The 20,729-nt window shown below is 40.4% G+C and overlaps 1 protein-coding gene across 5 annotated transcripts in view; it reads left to right on the top strand.

Annotated features, from left to right (window-relative positions):
* The window catches only part of CNOT4 (CCR4-NOT transcription complex, subunit 4), a 44,995-nt gene extending 26,971 nt beyond the window's left edge, over positions 1–18,024 (top strand). For 3 of the 5 annotated variants that reach the window (XM_009708111.1, XM_009708109.1, XM_009708110.1), the window contains 2 exons: positions 16,478–16,690; positions 17,467–18,024. In XM_009708111.1, the coding sequence (XP_009706413.1) occupies positions 16,478–16,690; positions 17,467–17,768 (515 nt within the window). In that variant the 3' untranslated portion in view covers positions 17,769–18,024. The remainder of the gene's footprint in view (positions 1–16,477; positions 16,691–17,466) is intronic. The other 2 variants (XM_009708113.1, XM_009708112.1) reach the window with 1 other exon arrangement.
* The last annotated feature ends 2,705 nt before the right edge of the window (positions 18,025–20,729 follow it).

Raw genomic sequence — 20,729 nt, 5'->3', positions numbered from 1 at the left:
TTATGAACAGAGGGAGGAATATTGTTTTAAATAGGCCCGTTCCTTTTTTTAAAAAAAAAAAATATTCTAAACATTTAGCCTTGTAATATTGAGCTTTATAAGGAAGGTGGAGTATTCTGTGCCCGCTTAATTTTGTGCCGAAGCAGATTGGTATTTTGGTTCTTCAGTATTGCCAGACTGGCTTTCTTTAAGAGTAGGTCCTGGAAGTGCCTGGTGACTTCCATGTTGACATGCAGGTGCTGACCAGAGTTCTTAAAATTGTGCAAAAAATTGTGATGATAGTAATTTGTGCCAGATGTCTTGGCTGGGTTGTTCCCTCTTGTGCATAACTGAATGGTTGCACAATAAAACATTCAATGCAGTTCATTTCTGTACTTCAGATGGCCTTAATGTTATGCTAATCTTTCACTGAATGGATGCTTACAGTGTGTGTAAGAGGATTCATCCTGATTGTGAGGTTTGTGATGTTGGAGCAAAATAAATGTGCAGTCAGGCCAGTTCGGGCTGCCCTGAATGGATTGATGGGCTCTTGCAGCAAACGTTACAAGTGTAAGGAGCTAATTGTAACAATAATTGTCTTGATTAAAAACTCACTTCTGGAGTTTGAAGTCCTTCCATGCTTCTGATGTAGCTTGACTCAGAACAGGTTCTCTTTTCATAATGGGGGAAAAAATTGTATTAAGTGTATAATGAACTGCAGGTAGAAAGCTTCTGTAAGCTCTTTGTAGCCTTGAGATGGAGAAAATTGCTTCTTGAGATGTTGCCAGTGTTACTTTCTTTTCATGGGTTTTGAGAAGTACTAGCTCTACTATAAGAAAGCGATGTAGAAAAAGTCACGGCTCTAGTACCAGAGCTAACTTTGGCTGTTACTTCAGTGTCCTTTCTCCCCTTTGAAGGCTTGTTGCAGCTACTGTACTGCTGTAGGGTCCTTAGGCTGATCCATAGTACGAATGCTTGGTCCAGACTACAAATGCAAGTAGTTCAAAACTCTTTATACTGTCAGCGGCAAAGTTTTTAGGCTGAAATGACTGATATTGGTTACACTGGGAAAAAGAAAATTTTTTGACATGGAGTCAAAAACGCAGCACCCATAGCACTGCAAATTGTTACTCACTTTCCTCTAAACTACATAGAACTTCCAGGAACATGGCAAGACATCCAGTTCTGACTTTACCACTCGGTTCTAAAAATTGCTAGGTCGAGGGGCTGGTAACAAGACTATTTTCTGGACTAGGGGGACCAGAAAAGTCCTTTAGTGTTGAAAACGATTTGTTTGTAGTAGAGGTTGACTCTAGGTTTGTGAAAGTATTCTTTAAATTGCATTACTTAGATTGCCTTTGGCAGTTTGAAAGTGGACTCTTAGTGTTTGTAGAAGACTCATAGATCCTTGGTACAACTCCCGAAGAGCCAGTTGTGTGGCGTTGGTGGTTGCACAGCCAATGCCATGTACTTCCCCCATATGTTTGAAGGCAACAGAGTTGATACTCAAGCATATCCTTTTTTGTATGCAACTGCTAGAACCAATTAATCTCAAAATATCTTTGGCAGATACAGTGCTAAAACCAGAAAATAAACATCTGCTGTAGTCTCTATGGAAAGTTCCTTTGAATTGTTCTTAATCTCATTATAGAAAACATGGTTAGTTGCCTGGCTGACAGTTAGGTAGCAGCAGTTGCTGCAGTGCAAATGCTTCTCAGCTGATCTGTATGTCAGCTTTGATATATCTTGGAAAAAGAATCCTTTGCACAAACACAGATTACTCCTTTTTCTTTTCCTGTTGTCAGAAATTAGATGAAATCTCAGATGGTTCTGGTTTTGTTTGCTGGGTTACGGATTTGTAGTATTTGTATGCTATTTGGTGCCTAGGGTTTTCTTTAGTGATCTAACCGCTTCAGAAGTATAAATAATGTGAAAGTCAGGAGATGCCCTCATACCTCTTTCTTGTGTGCTGACTTAATAGTTTCCAATGTATTGGTTATGCTGTCTTTTCAAATCCGTATCTAGTGTACAGGTCTCCCAGTGAATTCCTTTTATATTCTTTTTGAAAGAATAATTCTTGTTCTTTATGCTGTCAGTGGTAGGTATATAATTATAGAATTTTCCAAGTTTCTTCATTTGATTTACAGATACAGCTGTCTCTGGTGGGGTTGGGGGAGGAAAGTGGTGTACAAGTACAGAGAAGTCATGTCGATGGGACTTTATTACAGTGCTTTATAACAGACTCTAGCTGACCTGTTAGAAGGGCGGTGCGTATCATAATAGCCATTTAGCAGTATGGAGAGATAAGTTGTAGTATACCTGAAGTTCCTTTTTGTAAGTTCTTTTGTTTTTCTAAAACACCCTAATACAGACTATGTCATCAACTCAGCTGTTCCAAGTGTAAGAGCAAAAGAAACCTAGTGCAAATGCAACTTCACATTCTGTCTTGCAGCAAAGCCCTCAACTGCTGTCAAAGTTGCATGTTTCTTACAGTCGTTGATCACAATTTTTTACAGGATTATAACTTCCTAAAGCAGATAATACTGGACCAGTCATTTAAACAACAACAACAAAAACCCAAAGACAAACCACAACAAAAAAACCAAACCTGTTCATTTACTCTGTGCATTTGCCTGCTCTATTTAATCAACCCTTTTCAACTTTTCTATTTCATTTATGTGGAAAAAAAAAGCACATCTAAAAACTTTTATAACTTCATATGAAGTTAGTATGCTATTTTTCAGGCTTTCTAAATCCAATTTTAGTTGATTTCACTAAGCATATTTGTGGTTTGGAAGCTTATGTGAAGAAAACAGTATCTTTCAAACCGCTGCTGCTTCTGCTTTAGGTAGGCGTTAGTATTCACATGAAATTCAAATGCTCATGTGTGACATGTTAAATGTAATGTTCTGAAGTTACCTTTTGTTTAGTTGGGAATGGGAGCTGTGCTGTATTCATAATCTCACAGCTCCAGGTAGGGCTGTTTTGTGATGTGCACCAGATTTAAATGGAGGGACACGGGCACTACCTACCTGTTTCTTTTTCTTTATTTTTTTTAAGGTCTCATTTTAAAACAATTTCTGTACAGAATTTGGTAACCCGTTTCTCAGAGGAAGCAGTATTTATTAAACTCATTCTGCAGTTTCCAGTGAAATAACATGATTGACTTAATTTTATTATGCATATACTTGAAATGTGTCATTCATCAGGCGTACATTTGTCCACAACCCATATTTAAATGAACTTTTTGACTGATTCCTAAACTAGCATTTTGTTTTCCCCCCCACTGTATGATTTTGCAAACCGTAGCAGATGTTACATGTTCTCGTAAGGGACAGTTTAGGCTTGTTGCTGTTCTGTGGTGTGGGATGGATTAGATTATTTTAGTATATAATTATAACTGCATAACTGAGCTTCAGGAGAAAAGTTTCGTGACTTCTTACTCAGGGACGGCACGATTGTTGCTAAAAGCAGTCTTGCCCTAGACGGTGTGCAAGTTATCCTAAGAATGTAGGACAGTGGCCATCCTTTATTCAGCAGATAATGCCAAAGGGAAGATCCACTGACAACAACGTGGGTGGGTGTGTGCCTTTATTTTTATGTTACTTGAGGATAACAGGAAACTCTTTGTAATTTGATAGCTAATACACTATCATCTTTGCTACCTCACTGCCCCGTGGTGTGTGCTAAAATAATAGGTATAGTATTGGATCATAGAGTACAGGAGGTCTCAGATTAACAGTGTGTTTTGAGGCAGATGCTTATAAAAAGAGATGCATGCATATTAATAATGGGAAAATAGAAATACATAGCTTTATTTCTTGAGTTTACAGAGTGGTTGGTAGTCGTGGATTTGATTACATAAAAAAAGCGTAAGAACAAATTCACACAGCTAAAAGTATGAGGAAAAAGTTGTAAATGGATAGTCCACCTTTCCCTCAGTTCTGTGCAAGATGAAGTACTTGACATTTTGAAACACTGGCTATTATTTCACTTACTAATTTCAGAATTATCCTGAACAGAATTCCAAATGAGGAAAAAAACTTAACTGTAAGAACTTATCAATTCAATAGTAATGAGATAGTTTGAAATTTGAACTCTTCCAAGACAAGTGCTACACAATATTGTGTGTATATTCTTCCCAAATAAATAATTGAAACCCCTTTAGTTGGAAGGGACCCACAAGGATCATCAAGTCTAACTCCTGACTCCACACAGGGCAGCCTAAAAATTAAACCATATACGTCAGAGCATTGTCCAAATGCTTCTTGAACACAGACAGGCAATTTATGCATATCATGCATATATTAGAGATCTAAGATAGCAGAAATAGTCAAGTGGACCCATTGAAGAGACAGATAGAAAGCGCGAAGAACTAAATCCTGTTTAGGGTAGGGGAAGAAAAAAGTTTTACCCATTGTCCTTGAAGATAACCCCTGTAAAATCCATCAAGTTATTTTAGCCGTGAAGCTCATTGATGTGGAGGTTGCAGTAGACTTTTGTGAGCTGTTCCTGAAACTTCAGAACAGGGGGCTTAAATGTCATAAGTCTTTAGTTGAATATAATTGACAACTCAAAATTTTGTTCTCTCGAGACCTTTTTGTTTTGATGTTGTAACTTATATCTCTTGAATGTGCACAGCCTAATTAATGGAATTACGTATATTTAAAGATGAGGTTGAGACGGTAAATAGGTAGACAGTTCTATTAAGTTTGGGTGCCATCCAGCAGTCTTTGTGGTAGTGGTATTGCATTCCTTATCAAGACAGAGATGAGCGTGCACATTTTTGAGTCTTGCCTGCATTTAGGTTTTTGTGAAGGAAGTGCTGGTAGCAGGGAGGGTAGAGCAATGAAGATTGTATTAAGAAGGTCCAGCTTTTTCCCCCTTATTTTGAGTCCTGAACTCTTCCATATCTGAGAAACTTACGGTGTTGCGTCTTCTCCCACTTTAAATTTTATGGCCTCTGTCCCCCCAGCTATTGAACTTGTCTTGAATATTAAATCCTTCCTTGCCTAATGCTGCCTGTTGGACAATATTTTAGTAAAACAAGGGAAGATCCCTATATGTTGGCTATGATCATATTGTTTAAAATACTTTATTTAGACTGCAGAGAGTGAGATATCAGAATTGGTGTTGACAAGCTCTGCCTTTAATACTCAGAGTCCTTGTCTGACTTTGGTATTTTCTCACAACGTAACCTCATTTCCATTTGGGGCATACAGTTCTTATTTGACCTTTGTCCTTTTGACTTTGTCTCCTCTCTTGGGGTTGATTCTTAATAGTTGATTCTGTCTCCTGAACAAAGAAAAACACAGCTTGTTTTATACAGTTGTGGAACCAAAAAAATTGAATTTGCAGCATAGCAGCTGACACTTTTCTGTGGTCCCAGGATAATAATTTGGTATGGGGTTTTTGGGGGGTTCCGCTTCTGCTACTGTGCCTTTTAAGAGGGTCTGGCCTGTGTGGTGTGACTGTTGAATTCAGCATGTTGTAAAACTTAAAATTCTCCAAATGCAGTGTACAAAATGCATTTAATCGCATACCCTAGCAACAGGCGATATTACGTAAACAGTGCTGCCTCACATCCCTTTATTTGGATGCAGTGGTTGAAAGAGCATTTTGCTACACTTTTCCTCTTGACCTGACAATATGTGAAAGGTTTAATGCTGGTTTTAATTATTGATGGCCTTACTCTTAACAGTGAGAGATTCATTAGTCCATTAACTTTCTGTCCTAATCCCTTAAAGAAGACTTCTTGCTCACTTGGTGGTCTTCCTTGACGTTTGGCTTCCTGACAGCAGCAGGGCAGAAAGCATGGCAGTTGAATGTCGTCTTTTCTGTGCCCCTGGCTAGATCTATGGTTGACTATAGCTGAAGTATTTCTCTGATTAGGTATAAATATTGAAAACAAGAAATCTGGTGAAAGTCTTGGCTGAGACAGCTATTTATTGTGGGTGCCACATGTGGCACCTCCAAAGGCTTGTATCTTTGCAGAGTGCAGAGCAGCTCCTCTCAGAAGTGGATGTGTTACCCTGATACCGAGGTCACTCCTCATTTGAAGATAAAGGTCTGAACACTGCTTTGAAATGGTAAAATGAAAAGTACCGTTTGTAAATGACCCTCAGCTATTTCCAGTATTGCTTTTACTGACCCTTGCATAGACCCTGCGCGTCCTGTTTTCCACAACAAAGATGTGCAGCCTTTGCCACTGAGTATCTTGCTCTTCTCATCGGTCCTTATGCCTGCTGCATCCCAATTCTTTCCATGGAGGTTCTTGACCCTCCGTCCCCCCTTCTTTAGGAGGTGCTTTGTGTCTGTGCGTATCCCCCACCCCCAAAACTCATTCTCCTTTTATTTCCCGTCATAACTAATTTTCTCTTTTGCTGGTGAAGAGGTGAAGTATTCAGCACAATATAGAACAAATTCAATTTGAAAATAAACTTTTGGCTTGCTTGCTTCCGTTGCTCTGGAGGTGTTGTTTGTTTGTTTGTTTGTTTTTTAATGCACCCAGGGTGATGCTGCTAGGTTTAAAATAAAGGAAATTAAGTGGGATTTAAGATTAATTTCCAAAATACTAAATCGGTGTTAAGAGTGAAGTCTCAGGGTTTGGAATCTGCTATGGATATTCCCTGTCCTGCCTCTGGTGTCTTGTCCCTTAACTCCCGTACACTTTCTCCATTTACTACTAAAGCCGGCCTGCCTTAGCGTGATCTTGTCATGATCTCTGAGAGAACTTCATCCACGGCGCCTGTCCTTACGTCCTGCTTCTTCCCCATCTGTTCCCAAATCTCAGCTCACACACCCACCCTTCCCTCCCAGTGCCTTTTCAGTGCTAATATTGCAACTGTTTTTAAAACCCTGTGGAATTTTTCCTTAATTGTATAGGAGATGCTGTTCCAAATAAAGTTGGGTGTATAAATATCTGTGCCCTCATCTCTGGGAGCTTGGTTATAAGCTCTTGTGAATTTCTTAAAATTTTGATTGTAAGTTTATTAGGAATGGCAGTGAAAGACAGGCGTCTTGCTTTTTTGAGTAGTAAGATGCCTATTTTTAAATGTGTAATTTTATTTTGGAAGAAGAAAATGTGACAAAAAAAATATAAAGAAAAAAGTGGGAGGAGGGGAAAAAAATCCTCTAACTGCTCTTGGCTGAAATACATCAGAGGAATGACTAATCACATTAACACTGCTAGGCTTGAAATAAATGTGGTGTTGGCTGAAATAAGTAGTGTGAGTGGCTGTCGTAATTTGCATTCTGGACCATCAGTCCTGACAGCTTTTTGGGTAACTCTTCCCTGGAAACGGGGGGACAGAAGCACACGGGAGGTATTTCACGTCAAACTTCCTGACGGTTCATGTCTGGAGTAGTGTCACCAAAGGAGCTTCAGCTGCGCTAAATATTGGGCCTTTGCTTGTGTTCTAGGGATGGCAGACTGCATTTATTGCTTATAGCACCAGAACTTTTCCCTTCCTCCTTAGGGCTGGTTCAGCAGAAGTTAGAAAAGCTGTTTCCTTTCAGAGGTGGCCCCTGAGATCTCGGGGGGCCCTGCGGTAGTGTCAGAGGCAGCTCCCTTGGCTGGTGCAGCATCTGTCTCCCTCCTCCAGTGGGCAGATGCCTCGCCTCGCTGTGCCGTGTTCTCTTGGATGCTTTTCTAAAATACAAACTGGCACTTCAAAATACACAGTTAAACCACTAGCATGAGTTAAAATGGTGTAATTGTCTTAGTGGGGTTAAAAACCCGGCCTTTTCCCTTTAAAGACTGGGAATTGGTACACTTGGCAGTGCCACCTGTTCGTAACAGTGTCTGACAAGAGACTCTGCCTTGGGCACAGACCTGAAATGTTGGCTCCTGAGTCAAGTCCCTCTCACAAAGTACCAATTATGACTGATGAATTTAAGCAAAAAGCACAGACAGTTCATAGGCATTCTGCCTATGAAAGGCACCAACTGGAAGAACCATTGAGAAAGGGCAAACAGAATCTTTTTAAAAATTGTATTGGGGAGGAGCATAAATGAAATAGCCTGAAGGGATAACAGCTATTGAAAGAGCAGCTTTACAAAAAGTATTTCTCCTCCTGGCAATACCAAATCACATTTGAGGGGGGGAAGCCTTATCTTTTCCATCCTTTGCCATCTCTTGGTTCCTTCTACATCACAGCCTCATTTGAACTTCAGCTTGTTCCCAAAGGAATTATTTTTTAAAAAAAAAGTACTTAAAGTGGGTCACCTCTATTGGAAGACAGCATTGAGTAAGCAGAATGGATTTTATATCATGGAAGGCTTGTTCTTCTTCTCAGTCTTCTTGCAGTTTATCTAATCTTACCGCAGAATGATTGAAGTATCTACAGATACACATTAGCTTTAACTGTTCGTTACGGATGTGGAGAAATTAAAAATTAATTTATCATTTCTGAGTATGCGTTCACTAATGCTGGTCTCATGACCTTGGTCAAAGGATTGGTTGGGTACTCCTGGAATCCAGAACCTTCATAACTAGATAGGCTCTTGCTAATTATTGATATAGCTTTGAAGATCTGATTTTTCTTGGCCAATTCTAGTTATTGCATTGGCCATAGGGCAAATTCCATCTGTGTTGTTTTTATCTATGCATATATCTATGCATGTACCCACAAGTACACTTGTACACACAGGATTTTCATTTGAGGTCAAAGGTGTGGGGTTTTTTATTGACAGATAGGGTAACCTGGTGAGACTGAACCCTGATGCAGGATCCTAAGAGTAAGCAACAGGTATACTTAGGTTAAAATGAACTTTGTTTTATCAGATTAATGGAATTGCCTGTCTTTTGATTTTTTTTTTTTAAATCAAACTGTTCTGTATGTACCATTCAGATACCTGTTTCCTTCATTTCAGTGTCTTAAGTCTTTGTGCACTCAGTTTAGGTTTATGTTAATATTTAAGATTATCAGTGGTTAGAACTGGCTATTTTCATAGAATCACAGAAATGCTTTGGGTTGGAAGGGACCTTAAAGCCCATCTGGGTCCAGTGCCCCTGCCATGGGCAGGGATACCTGCCACCAGACCAGGTTGATCAAAGCCCTGTCCAGCCTGACCTTGAACACTTCCAGGCATATAAAGGAATCTGATGTAAAATTAAGCATGTTTATCAAAGCAAGTTAGAATCTCGATTTGAAATTTACTCAAAGCTTAAAATTGGGTGGCTGGCTGCTATAATTATGTATTAGATTTGGTCTCTTGAGCCATGGCAAGTGTAAGTCAATCACAAGAACTCTCCAGAATACTTAATGTAAAATTGCTTTTCTCAAACCTAATAAAATTCTGACACTGTACATAAAGCAAATATGAATCTTCCTGTTGAATATCTAAGATGAGCTGTCCCCTCATCCCTCAGACGGGATTTCACCTGAAAATAAATTAAATTTCCTGACTCTTAAGTTTTCTGTGACTAAGTAAGTGTTAAAAGTTATACTGTCAGATCTTCACTGAAAAGGAAAATTATTTAGAAAAACTTACTTTCCCTATGAAATGTATACTTTAGAATTCAATATAGTCCTCTTCTACTTGATAGTTTGGCTTATTGGCATGTTAAGTTGCACTTGATTTATTTTAAATTGAAAAATAGCGCTTTTTTGATTTGCATGGCTCTCTTTTACATTGGGTATATGTGGAGTTAATATAACCATGGAAATCAGTGTGGAATCCAGATAAAAGCTGCTTTACTTGCATTATTTTAAAGCTGGGGGCAGACTGGTGTCTCTTGACTACCAAAGCCAATTTTGTAGGTGTGTGTTATGTAGGTAGACGTCTCTTGTTTCCCCAGCTCTTACAGCTCATGACCATAAGACTTTCGTTTGAAATCCGCACTGTGGAATGACATTTAGAAAGCCGTTTTTATGGATTGCCAAGTTGCTTCCCATGTATAGAGAACAGCAGTGAGGCTTTTAAATGTTCTCTTCAAACAGCTTTATCTTCTAGTGGTCCTGTCATTTGGTATCTCCCTAATATGAAGTGGCTGCTTGTTTTCCTGATGGGCAGCACTGCTGTTTAAATGCGGACAGATTCAATCTTCTTTAATCTGCCATTGATGTTCTCAGGCCTCTGTGAATGGGTGAAACTTCATCGTTTGGTTTAAGCATTGTGGGATTCCTAGAAATCATAGATTCACAGAATCAATGAAGTCTGAAAGTGAAATCCTTTGGACCATAGCAATTTAGCTGGGATTTTGCTCCATGGTTTTAAAAATTCCACAAGCAAACAAGCTTATTCATATGAAGGTGGCACAAATACAGTTTTCATCGTAACTGTTTTGTTGGTGGTTAAGTATATAAGCTTTAGATGAAAGGCTTTTGAGTTTATCTAATGTGATGGGCATAATTTAATTTTAGGATGTGGCAAATCGTCCTCTCCTTTTATTTCTCCTTCAGAGTGAAATGTTGGACAACTTTTTACGAAATAGAAATACCAGTAGTGGAAATTCATTTTGAAATGAAAAAAGAGAAGCCCCAGTCACTTCTCGGAATAGGGTAACAGGCTGTTTCATGGAAAGCACAGACTATCTGTGGAAAAGGCAGCACAGAGCGCAGGCTGGGACTAGCAGGGATGTCACTGCCAAGGGTATGCTTTTCTGGTGGCCTCATTTGTTTCTAACTGAGTTGAAGGACTCCTGGTGAACTGTTTCTGGTACTCTTTCCTTTTCTTTATTTTTTCTGTCCCCCCCCGCCCTCCCCCTGACCCAACGTTGTCATTCTGATTGTCTTGCCAAGGCTTCCAAACTGTTACCCTACAGCGTCCTTGAAGATTTCCCAAGGGCCTTTTTAAAAGCAGGTCATTGCAATAGCCATTCTTTTACTGAATGCACCTTTGTAGTCTCTTAGCTTCTTTTGTTGCTGCTCTGTGCAGTCAGGTATGTGACGTTGCTAATAAGTTTATTTTTCTCTCATATCGTTTTCCTCTGAATTTCTTTTGCTTATGTGAAGCTTTTCTGTAGCACTGTTGCATGCCTCGGTCACACACGTGGCATACTGATGAGTTCTTAAAAAAGAAAATAATTGCAACCTAATTTGCAAGACTCCTTGCTTTTCAGCAGAACTCGAATATTTAGGACTCTTGACGTAAAGATATTTAATGGTTTTACACAGTTAGTATCAAACTCTTGTAATAGCCTGGAATATAATTTTGGCAGAGCAAAGAAATACACTTGCTTTACACTTACTTAATGTGATGGTTTTGTGATCTTTGCTATTAGTTGTTGTATTTCTTTAAGCATATACTGTGTGAATTTTGATACAGATTTGACCATAGACTTGGATCAGAATTGGGGCAATAATTTGAAATCATCTAATCCCTGTAGGACATTCATTTTACTGGGCTTGTCTCCTGCCAAGTAAGCTGTAAGACGTGCTGTCCCATTACCCTCAATATAAAAAGTCTAGTGCATCAGCATCACAAATGTGGTGCAGCCAAATCTGAAACATCTTTGGGTGTTTGTAGCATCATTTGTCAGAATTTATGAAGTCACGGAATGGGCCATGTCAATGCAGCTGATGCTTGTGCAGACATCTAAAATACTGATCATGTATGACAGAACATTGTTTCTGGCTTGGCCATCATCCTGTTTGCCATCTCTCCCCCAAATACACGCTGCTTTGCCTGATTTGAAGGAATAATGTTAAGGTGTTGCAGGTAGAGGAAATTGAAGTAACACTACCAGACTGTCTGATAGGATGTCATGACGGGGCAATGATTTTATTTAGAAATTTATTAAATGGCCAACTTTTATACAGACGAATGTCTGGGCTTCTCAGTCATATTCTATTTCAAGCTAACTTTAAGTATTTTTTTGTATTTAAATTGGGTGGACAGGTGAAGTTTGTGATTAAGCTTTTTTTTTCCTTCCCTTCGCTCAAGACAGTGGTTGACTTTGAAAATTCTACACACAAGTGCTTTTGTTTCATGTTGTCGTACTACATCAGGCACATGAAAAAGTTCAGTGCTAGAACTGTGGGATCTGTTCACCTGTGTAAGCACAAGTTTCCAGTAGAGCAGACAGGATTATGAAATGCACATCAAGAGCAGACTGGAGTTCAGGATGTGTATTTGAGCCTATTTTTCATGTGAATAGTAGTGCTCTCAGTGATGCTTCACCAGGTTATTCTTTCCTTTCAGAGACAAAGCTGGGGCATGGGGGGAGGAATCTCCAATTTATCTTGGCGTGTAAAGTCTTTTTGTTGTGGTCAACTGGGTTTTAACTTGTTTTCTTCTATGTTTTCCCACTGTCTGTGGACATACTGCTTTAAATTAGGATGAGGCTATGGAAGGAGACAGTGTTTCCACTCCTTGAGAGAGGGAGACAGCGGTGCCTTGGTTCTCGTGCCCGTAGGTTGTGATGTCCAACTGAGAAGTCTGCTAGCTAGTCAAAAAACTACTCCCTTCAACCAATTAAGTTTAAAAGTTTTTAAGATAATAGGCAAATGCCCTTGTCTATGATGAAATGTCCTTTTTAATAGATCTGCATTAACTCATTTGTAACTACGGTACTAGCTTCATGGTGAAGCATAAACTTAATTAACAAAAAGGACAAACTAGCTGAGGGATGAGTAGTAATTTCTTCTGAAGATCCTACTTTTTTCAGGTTGTGGAAGTAACTCCTCCCTCTGGGGTGGACTTGCATTTTCACTTACGCTCTTGTCTAAAACTTGTCAGACTCCAGCAAAGACATGCTGATGTAGTAGTTTGGTTTGAGTATTGCTGCGTGGTGCCTGGAGATTGCTCATGTGCTTGGGTTGCGTCAGGAGTTTTTCTAACTGGGTTTCACCCATCATAGCTGGGAACTGCGGCCTCGGAGGGCAGCGCAGGGAGTGTTGTAGAGCATTGCATTCTCTGTCGATCCCGTCTGACACCGTAATGCCTTTTAATCCCTTACCAGATCCCGTATTACAAGAATAATTTAACTGCAGCATTTCTCTTTAGAGGCTGGGAGTCTGACAAAGCTGTGAAACTTTGGTCGTGTTTGGGTTGGTTTGGTGGTTGGTTTGTTTTGCCCTGCCCCGTATTTGTTAGCCAAGCTGGAAAACTCTGTTACAGACACCTGAGTAATGTGTTGCTTGCTTTTTCTTTGGTGTCAGAGGGCAATGTTTTTGTCATAGCTTGCCTGACAGCTGTCTGGGAGAGACAATAAATCTTTTGGAATTCTTTGTTTTGTCACTTTTGTGCCCAGGAGCACAAGATTTTAATAAATCTTCCTTATTGCTAGCAAATAATACAGTTTTTATAGATACTGAATCCTTTTAGGCTGGTAATCTTTTTATTTCTGTGATTCCAAGTGGATTTTGTAGTGACAGTTGAGATGAAGTCTTCCTCAGTTTCTTCCTGTTTTCTGTTGTTGTGTGTCAGAGGGGTACCCAGCAATGGTGCGCTATGCCTGCCTGACAGATTAACGTCTCCTCACCAAACAGTGCCAGCCTTTTCCGTTCCATGAAAATATTCTCTCTCAACTGCTTGCTATCTTTCTGGACTCTTATGTATGCTGTATTATGTCTTTTTTTTAAACGGAGAATAACATGACAAAAATATACATATTTTCCCAAGGTGGCCTAATGCACTACTACATTTATTTTCCTGTCCCATTCCTTATAGATACAACATCTTGCTGGCTTTGTCTTCATTAGACTTCCTCAATGACGTGTTGCAGGTGTGTAGTTTACTACACATTTTCTTGCACATGAGCTTTGAGGGCATGTTGGGCATTGTTGATGTCCATGATTAAGATCATCATGAGTTTGCAGATCCCCAGCTCACAGGTGTTGAGGTGAATATGCTTGCTCACCTGTGGTCCTAGTGAGAATAAACTGGAAACTGATGGTGTACAATGCAGAATCTGTTACACGGTTAGTTCTGTGATGGTGAGCTGGCTACTTTTTTTCCAAAAAATGAATTGACAACTTGACTCAAATAGGCTTATGGATGTTCAAGAGGGTTGTGAGCAAATGGCTGATAGTTTTTAAAATGTCGATTATATTTTTTTTTTAACCCTAGGATCATAGGTTTGAATGAAAAATGTATTGCACCAAACTCTTTAAAACTCTTGATTGTGTGCATTAGTATTGCAAAGAAAAAAGTGAGAGCTGGGGGAGGAAGAGGAGGTAGATTTGAAGTACAGTAGGAGAAGTGAAGGTAGAAGTGAAAGCCAGCTGTATGCAGTATGGCTCGATGCTAAAGAAACACAGAACAAATTGCTGTTAAGTGCTGTTTTTCACCCAAAGTGACTTGTACTCCAGGCCCCACGGAGCTGCACGCGTTGCCGCCCACGGAGTGTGAATGCAGTCACGCTTGTCTGCAGGCTTGGTTGCATCTGTGTCTGCGGTGTTACTAAAAGGCTGATCTTGGGTTATTTGTTTGAGGCAGAGCTGCAGTTCTGTTACTCCTCTTTTTTTTTCTTTTTTTTTTTTCCCCTCCTGTAGCACGTAGCGCTTTAATCTTTAGATGTAACATGATGCATGTAGTAGCGGGCAGGCGTTTGGGTTTACTTCCACTAGCTGATTTTTGACCTTTCTCCTCTTTGTTTATGGGAATGCTTAGGAGTTGTCTGGCTTCCCCATGGGAGTACCTCATGCCATAACCTCTGAGGAAGAGAGATGCCTCAGCCAGTCAGTGGGGATAACAGCAGTCGACTGTAATCCTTCCAGAGTCTGTGGTCAGATGTATTCTACCCAGGCACAGGGGATGATTTTCATAGTAAGCTCCTTGCATCTGTGTTGTTATGCCTGCCCAGGCTCCGTGCACAGCATCAGTCTGTCTGACCAGGGACCTTCTTGGTGTCAGCTGCCGTCCTGCTACCTGGGGACGTGTATGCACGCGGATGGGTGCTTGTGCTAGCCCAGCTGCATTAGGCACGCGTGTGGCTACAAACAAATACGTTGTTCCAACAGTCGTCATATGCAAAGTGGATATAGCAGATTGGTGTAGTAATTTGTTTTGAAGTTCAGTTGGTGACGTGGACTGAGGTATGACTCGCTGTGGTCTGTGATTGAAGTTGCTTGCTATACTTCTGTACATGGGCAGAATCTTATATAAAGTTTGTTCTAAAAAAAAACAACCTCTGGCCTAGGGAAGGAAGTTCTGTGTGAAAGCACAGGATTTCAAGAACTTGCCTTTTTTTCCCCCCTCCAGTTACAAAAAGGTAATGGCTCGAGACATCAGTTCTTTCTGAGCATTCAGCTTTACAAAAATTGCCAAGGCAGGTTTTGATAGCAAGTGAGACTGCTTTCTTCACTCCCCAACAGAGAGAGTTGCAAGTTAGTGATATCTTCTGATCTTTCATGAAGACTTAAATCTCTTCTGTTGTTGATGAAGTAGCAGTATTGTGTAAAGTATCTCACTGTAACACTTCTGACTGACATCAAGGTCCTTTCTTCGATTAGGACAGGCAAAGACGATTTAACCAAAAAAAAAAATGTGTTTTAGGTTTTTGTCAAAAGGAGCACACTGCCAAGGTGTTAACCCACACTTTCTTTTCAAATGTATTTGACCACAAGTTAATTAAGTATGACTTTCTCTATTGGCTGATAAATACTAGGATGGTTGTGTCTGGTTTGTTTTGCTTTGAGATACCTAAAGCAGGAGAAGGATCGTAGAACCCGATAGTCTGTTCTAGATAGCACGGTTTAAGGTCTGTGTGCAGGGATCATTTACTGTAGTGCTAATAGCCACGTTACCCTGTTGTCCTTTTTCAATACCTGCCCTGAAACATTCAGGCAAATAGTTGAGACTTGCTGGTTTTGGTGTCCAGCTGGTTTGCTTCTTACCAAAGTTTTGAGGATGTTGCTGTGTCAGGAATTATTCTGAAAGGTCTCTAAAGAGTTTTCACTACTGTTCTTCAACTGCAAGAGGAAATTGCACTCCCTCCAACTTCATGAGAACCTAATTATCATTTTCTTTGGAAGACCATCTGTAGGGTTGTGAATGAGCAAGCTATAACAAAACAAAAAACTTTTGTGATATTCTTCCACCTCCCTGGTTCCTCCTGTTCGGTTTCTATTGCAAAGCCCTACCTAGCCTTTCTTCACTTTAATAGACTTCAAAGAATACAACCCTTTTGAGCCTGCTGCCCGTTAATAAAGCAGACAAAGTGGGTTATGTAGCTTGCAACAGAGATTCTTATAAAGGATCTGGTAGGTTTTCCCCTATTAGTAATAGAGGGAGAGCCACTGTGCCCTCGATTATTCAAGTCTCTGAACTGAAAAAGAAATCAAAATAAAAATGGGAAAATATGACTTGGGGGAAGAGTTAAATCTTTCTCCCACTGCCTTACACTTGGTTTAAAACCTGCCAGCCCCTCTGAGTAATTCATCAATCATATAAATATTGACCCTAGTTTTTTTTGACAGGGAAAGTATTAAATGCTTAGCTTAAAAAGTAAAAACAAAATCCCATACCCCACCAAAGAAGGACATCTGTTTCTAACTTCAGCTTTTTATTTTTTTATCTTTCATTTTTTTTTTGTTGGTAAATCTCCCAGACAACAGCAGTTCTGTAGAGAGTTTAAATATGAAGGAATGGCAGGACGGGCTAAGGGCACTTCTACCGAACATTAACATCAACTTTGGTGGACTGCCCAATGCTTCTTCCCCTTCCAACGCCAACCACAGTGTACCAACGTCCAACACTGCCACCACCGACAGCCTGAATTGGGACAGCCCTGGCAGCTGGATGGACCCCGCAATCATCACAGGTAACCGTTTCTCACTCCTTCAGCGCCGCTGGCAAACCATCAAATGGGTATTTGGCACAAACTGATTTACATCTGGAAAAAAAAAAAAAGACAAAGTCAGTATGCGGTGGTCTCTTCCAGCTTCCATCCACAAAACCTCAAGGGTCCAGGAATTTTTGTGGAACCACTAGGTATAACAAAGCATCACTTAGGCCTTTGCAATGCATGCCCGGGACTCTGCAGGCAGTCAGGCGGGTCAGCGCTTATCTGTAGGGTCAATGTAGGTGTCCCTTCTGCCGGATGGCATGTCCCGTATGTGCGCCGCCGGCCCTGAGGCACTGAAGGCATTCGCTGGACTTTCTTATTTAAAAAGGGACGTACTCCACTTGTTTATAAAGCTCTCTTTTATAAGGCTGTCTGGTTGTGTTTCCCTGTTAGAGAGGCTGAAGCATGATCCAAGCAGGCAGAGTAGCATGCAGTGTACCGGTAGTTTGGTGTGGTACAGTCACATCAACAGGGATGCAGTCCTTGCGCAGGAGGTTTGACAGAAAAATGTGTGGCTTATGAAGAAGGAGCTCTGAGAGGGAACTTCCTCCTATCTGGATTTAATGTTAAATGTTTTGCGGGTAGGGTAATTCTGTATAATAATGTAAAATGCATTCTCTGTACAAACTAATCATGTTTTCTCACTGTTGCTTTTTGTTAGGTTAAATTGACCTCCTTCATGCTCAGCTTATTGCTTCTGCGCTGACTTGCCTGTATCCCTGTTTTGTTTTTGTTTTTTCTTCTCTTTGTAGGTATCCCAGCCTCCACAGGAAACAGTTTAGACACCCTTCAAGATGACAATCCTCCACATTGGCTAAAATCTCTTCAGGCCCTCACAGAGGTGGACGGCCCCAGCGCAGCGCCGTCACAGACGCACCACAGTAACCCCTTCGGCACACAGATCCCTCTGCACAGAGCCAGTTGGAATCCCTACTCTCCTCCTTCAAACCCCACCAGCTTCCATTCCCCACCTCCAGGCTTTCAGACAGCCTTCAGACCCCCCAGTAAAACCCCCACAGATCTACTACAGAGCTCAGCGCTGGATCGTCATTAGGAGAGGAGGAAGAAGAGAAAAAAGAAGAAGAAAACCCAAAACGTTAGAAATGCAGGAAGTGTCCCACCCTGACTCCTCCCCATGCCCACCTACTGTTCCCTGTCATATCTTTTCTTTCTGAAGAATCCAGTTCCTGATCAAACCTCCCCCCCAAATGCAATGCCATCACAGGGTCATGACCGTATCTTTTTGTTAAGTTTCTGCTGAGCCAGTGTTTGAAATGCACTGTTTGAAGTATTTTCTAACTGTTCTAAGGCAAAAAAAAAAAAAGAGAGAGAGAAATCAAAACGCAGTCTCAATGCTTAAGGAGAATATTACTGTCTTACGTCTTTTGCACATGAGTATTTCTGCCTAGTGGAAAAGTGTCAGTCTGCAGTAGGGGGAAAAAATACCATGCAGAATCAAATGCAGAAACATGAAAAAGGTATTTAATTTAAATAAAGTTACTGAACATGTGGGGCAAGCAGTGGCCTAGCATTTATTTTGCATTCAGTGTGGCACTACACAGGGCAATTGCTATGTTGGGTTTGTTTTTTTTTTTGTTGAGAAGGGGATTTTACTGTGTCAGAGTTTGACATGAAGTGTGTTGAAAGACAAAACACTTACAGCTATGAGTAACTGGCATGTTGCTAAAGAGTGGTTTAAAGAGGGGAGAATAAGATTTTTCTTTAATTTTGGCTTTAGATTTAAAGTAAACTGTAATGTTTTAAAAGTATTCACAGATTTAATACCTAGCATATACATAATATAATTATAAGCAGCTGAAACACGAGTGATATTTACTTCAGTCTTTCTGTCTCCTCTGTCAGTCTCTCTTTCTTTTTTTTTTTTAAAAAAAAAACACAAAGATTCACCTGATTAGGGCACTCTGGGATAGCACTGCATTGGGGCCACATGATCACCATCAGGAGCAACCTCTGACCTCCTCTGCCTGCAGCTTTTACTTAACCCTGTAGTTTCTGGACGTTTGTGCAGTATTGAAAAGACAGGAAAAAAGAAACAGATAAATAAACATGGTTATAACCTGACGCTAAAACTAAAACCAAGGAAGTGTACCTCTTTCTTCAGAATTAAAACTAAAATCTTAAATAAAACGAAAACTTGATGATGACTTTGTGTTTGCTTTTTGGTTTTTTTTTTTAACTTGGATTTTTAATTACTGCATCTGGTAAAACTGCAGATCATTGCACGGTGGGGTTTTTTTTTATCCTGTTCATCTAGACTGGAGCTACTTTTTCATGGAAATAGTGCTTTGCATGGTGACTTTGGTATTGAAGGGTGGAAAAAGGATACACACTTCAAGTTTTTTTTTTAAAGAGATTCTGTTGTTGATGTTACTTGTGCAATAGCTAGAGGCTGTCTGTCTCTAACCTTTTTTTGGTGATATCCTGTTAAATCTGAAGCATGAAAAACTTGTTTATACTTTCTGAATTAAATACCATGGCACTTGGGACAGATAGCATGCAGTAACATGTCTGAAGATGTGGCACAGAATTCTAGTTAGAGCTCCCTGTTTCCATCAGCATCCTCACTTAAAGATCTAAAATACTGTCACTGCCCAACAGGGGATGAAGAGCTCTTGAGGTACAGAAGGCCTCCAACAAGCTCTTGGTGGGTAACATTGGTGTTATAACATGAAAATATATCAGTATTCAGGTGGGGGTGCTGCTTCTGCCTCTTTTAGCCTAGTTTTGTCCACTGTCTGATGCCAATTCCTGCATCCCTGCAGTCAGGCAGCAACTGGCTTTTCGCTCTGTTCAACTGTGCGGGGATCAGTTCGTTTCTTCTGAGGCTTTTGTCATTTTTGTTGTTGATGGACTCTTCCTGCGACAAGAAATTCTGTACAGGAACTTTTATTGAACGTAGAGCATCCATGTGTCTGCTTTGTCCGTGTGATCATCTCGGTGCGTGGTCTGTGGTGGTTTTATATATTGTACGGACACTTGCAGCTCTTCCTTGCCTTAAGTGAAGAATGGTGATTGACTAAAGGGCTGGTGACCCAGGGCTGGCGACACGTTTGGTAGATGGTGTCTGGTGGAGGTGATGTTGGAGAAAGAGGATGGACCAGACTCCTCCTCCAGAATGGATATGAATGTGTGTGTGGAGGGAAGTAAAGGAGTTTTTGGCTGTGAAGGTGTTGGTACGAGAAGTTGTGTTGCATTTTTCAAAGAATTCTCAGTTCAAGCGTAGTAATGTGGGGGTCAGCAGTGCTGGACTGATACTAAGGGTTCCTGACTGTTGGGTTTTTTTCTCTTTAATATCTCCTAAGAGAATGATGTTTCTCTAGTTTACAGCAAGAAGTATAATGTCACTTTCTAGGTAAGGTGAAGAGCCATTGCATAAATTCCTTTTCCTTTTATAATTTCCATTCCTACTTGCAAGTCAGGTGTGAGCAGGTATGTGCCTTTATAAATGCAGGGTCTTGACAGGGCTGCTCTAACCGTACTTAAAACACCATTGTTGACTTCCATGACAGTTTTTAATCATGAGGTTGGTTTGTTCCTGTTCCTGAACTCCAAACTTGTGTTTTTCTTCCCCTCCATCATAGACTCTGTTGTCCAAATTATTTTTTTCTGTAATGTTCGTTTAATCATAGGCATGCAAGATGTTGGATTTTAGGGAAAATGCAATGTGTTTGGGTTTTCTTGTGAGGGGTGGTTTGGTTTTGATTTGGGTTTTTTATGGTGGTGGTTTTGGCTTTTTGGCTTTGTGTTTTTGTTTGTTCTGTTTTGGGTTGGATTTTTTTACAGTTTGGTAGAGCTGGCCATGCTGCTGTGGAGATTTTTGGCTTGAAGGGATCATGCACCAATTTCCTCCTTCATCCTTGCAAGGGAGCTTAGAAAAATACACTTGAAGAGGCACAGTTACCCTCTCCTCAAGTTGTGTGGAAGTTGCCTTCAGTTGGATAGGAGCTTGGGTTTGGTGTTGGTCTCCGGCATACGTAAATCCTCTGCGTGGCAG

The sequence above is a fragment of the Cariama cristata genome, unplaced genomic scaffold (genome assembly GCF_000690535.1).
Source record: "Cariama cristata isolate BGI_N322 unplaced genomic scaffold, ASM69053v1 scaffold29979, whole genome shotgun sequence".
Classification (NCBI taxonomy): Eukaryota; Metazoa; Chordata; class Aves; order Cariamiformes; family Cariamidae; genus Cariama; species Cariama cristata.
The sequence above is the reverse complement of the archived record's forward strand: the minus strand, read 5'-3'. Positions and strand labels throughout refer to the sequence as shown.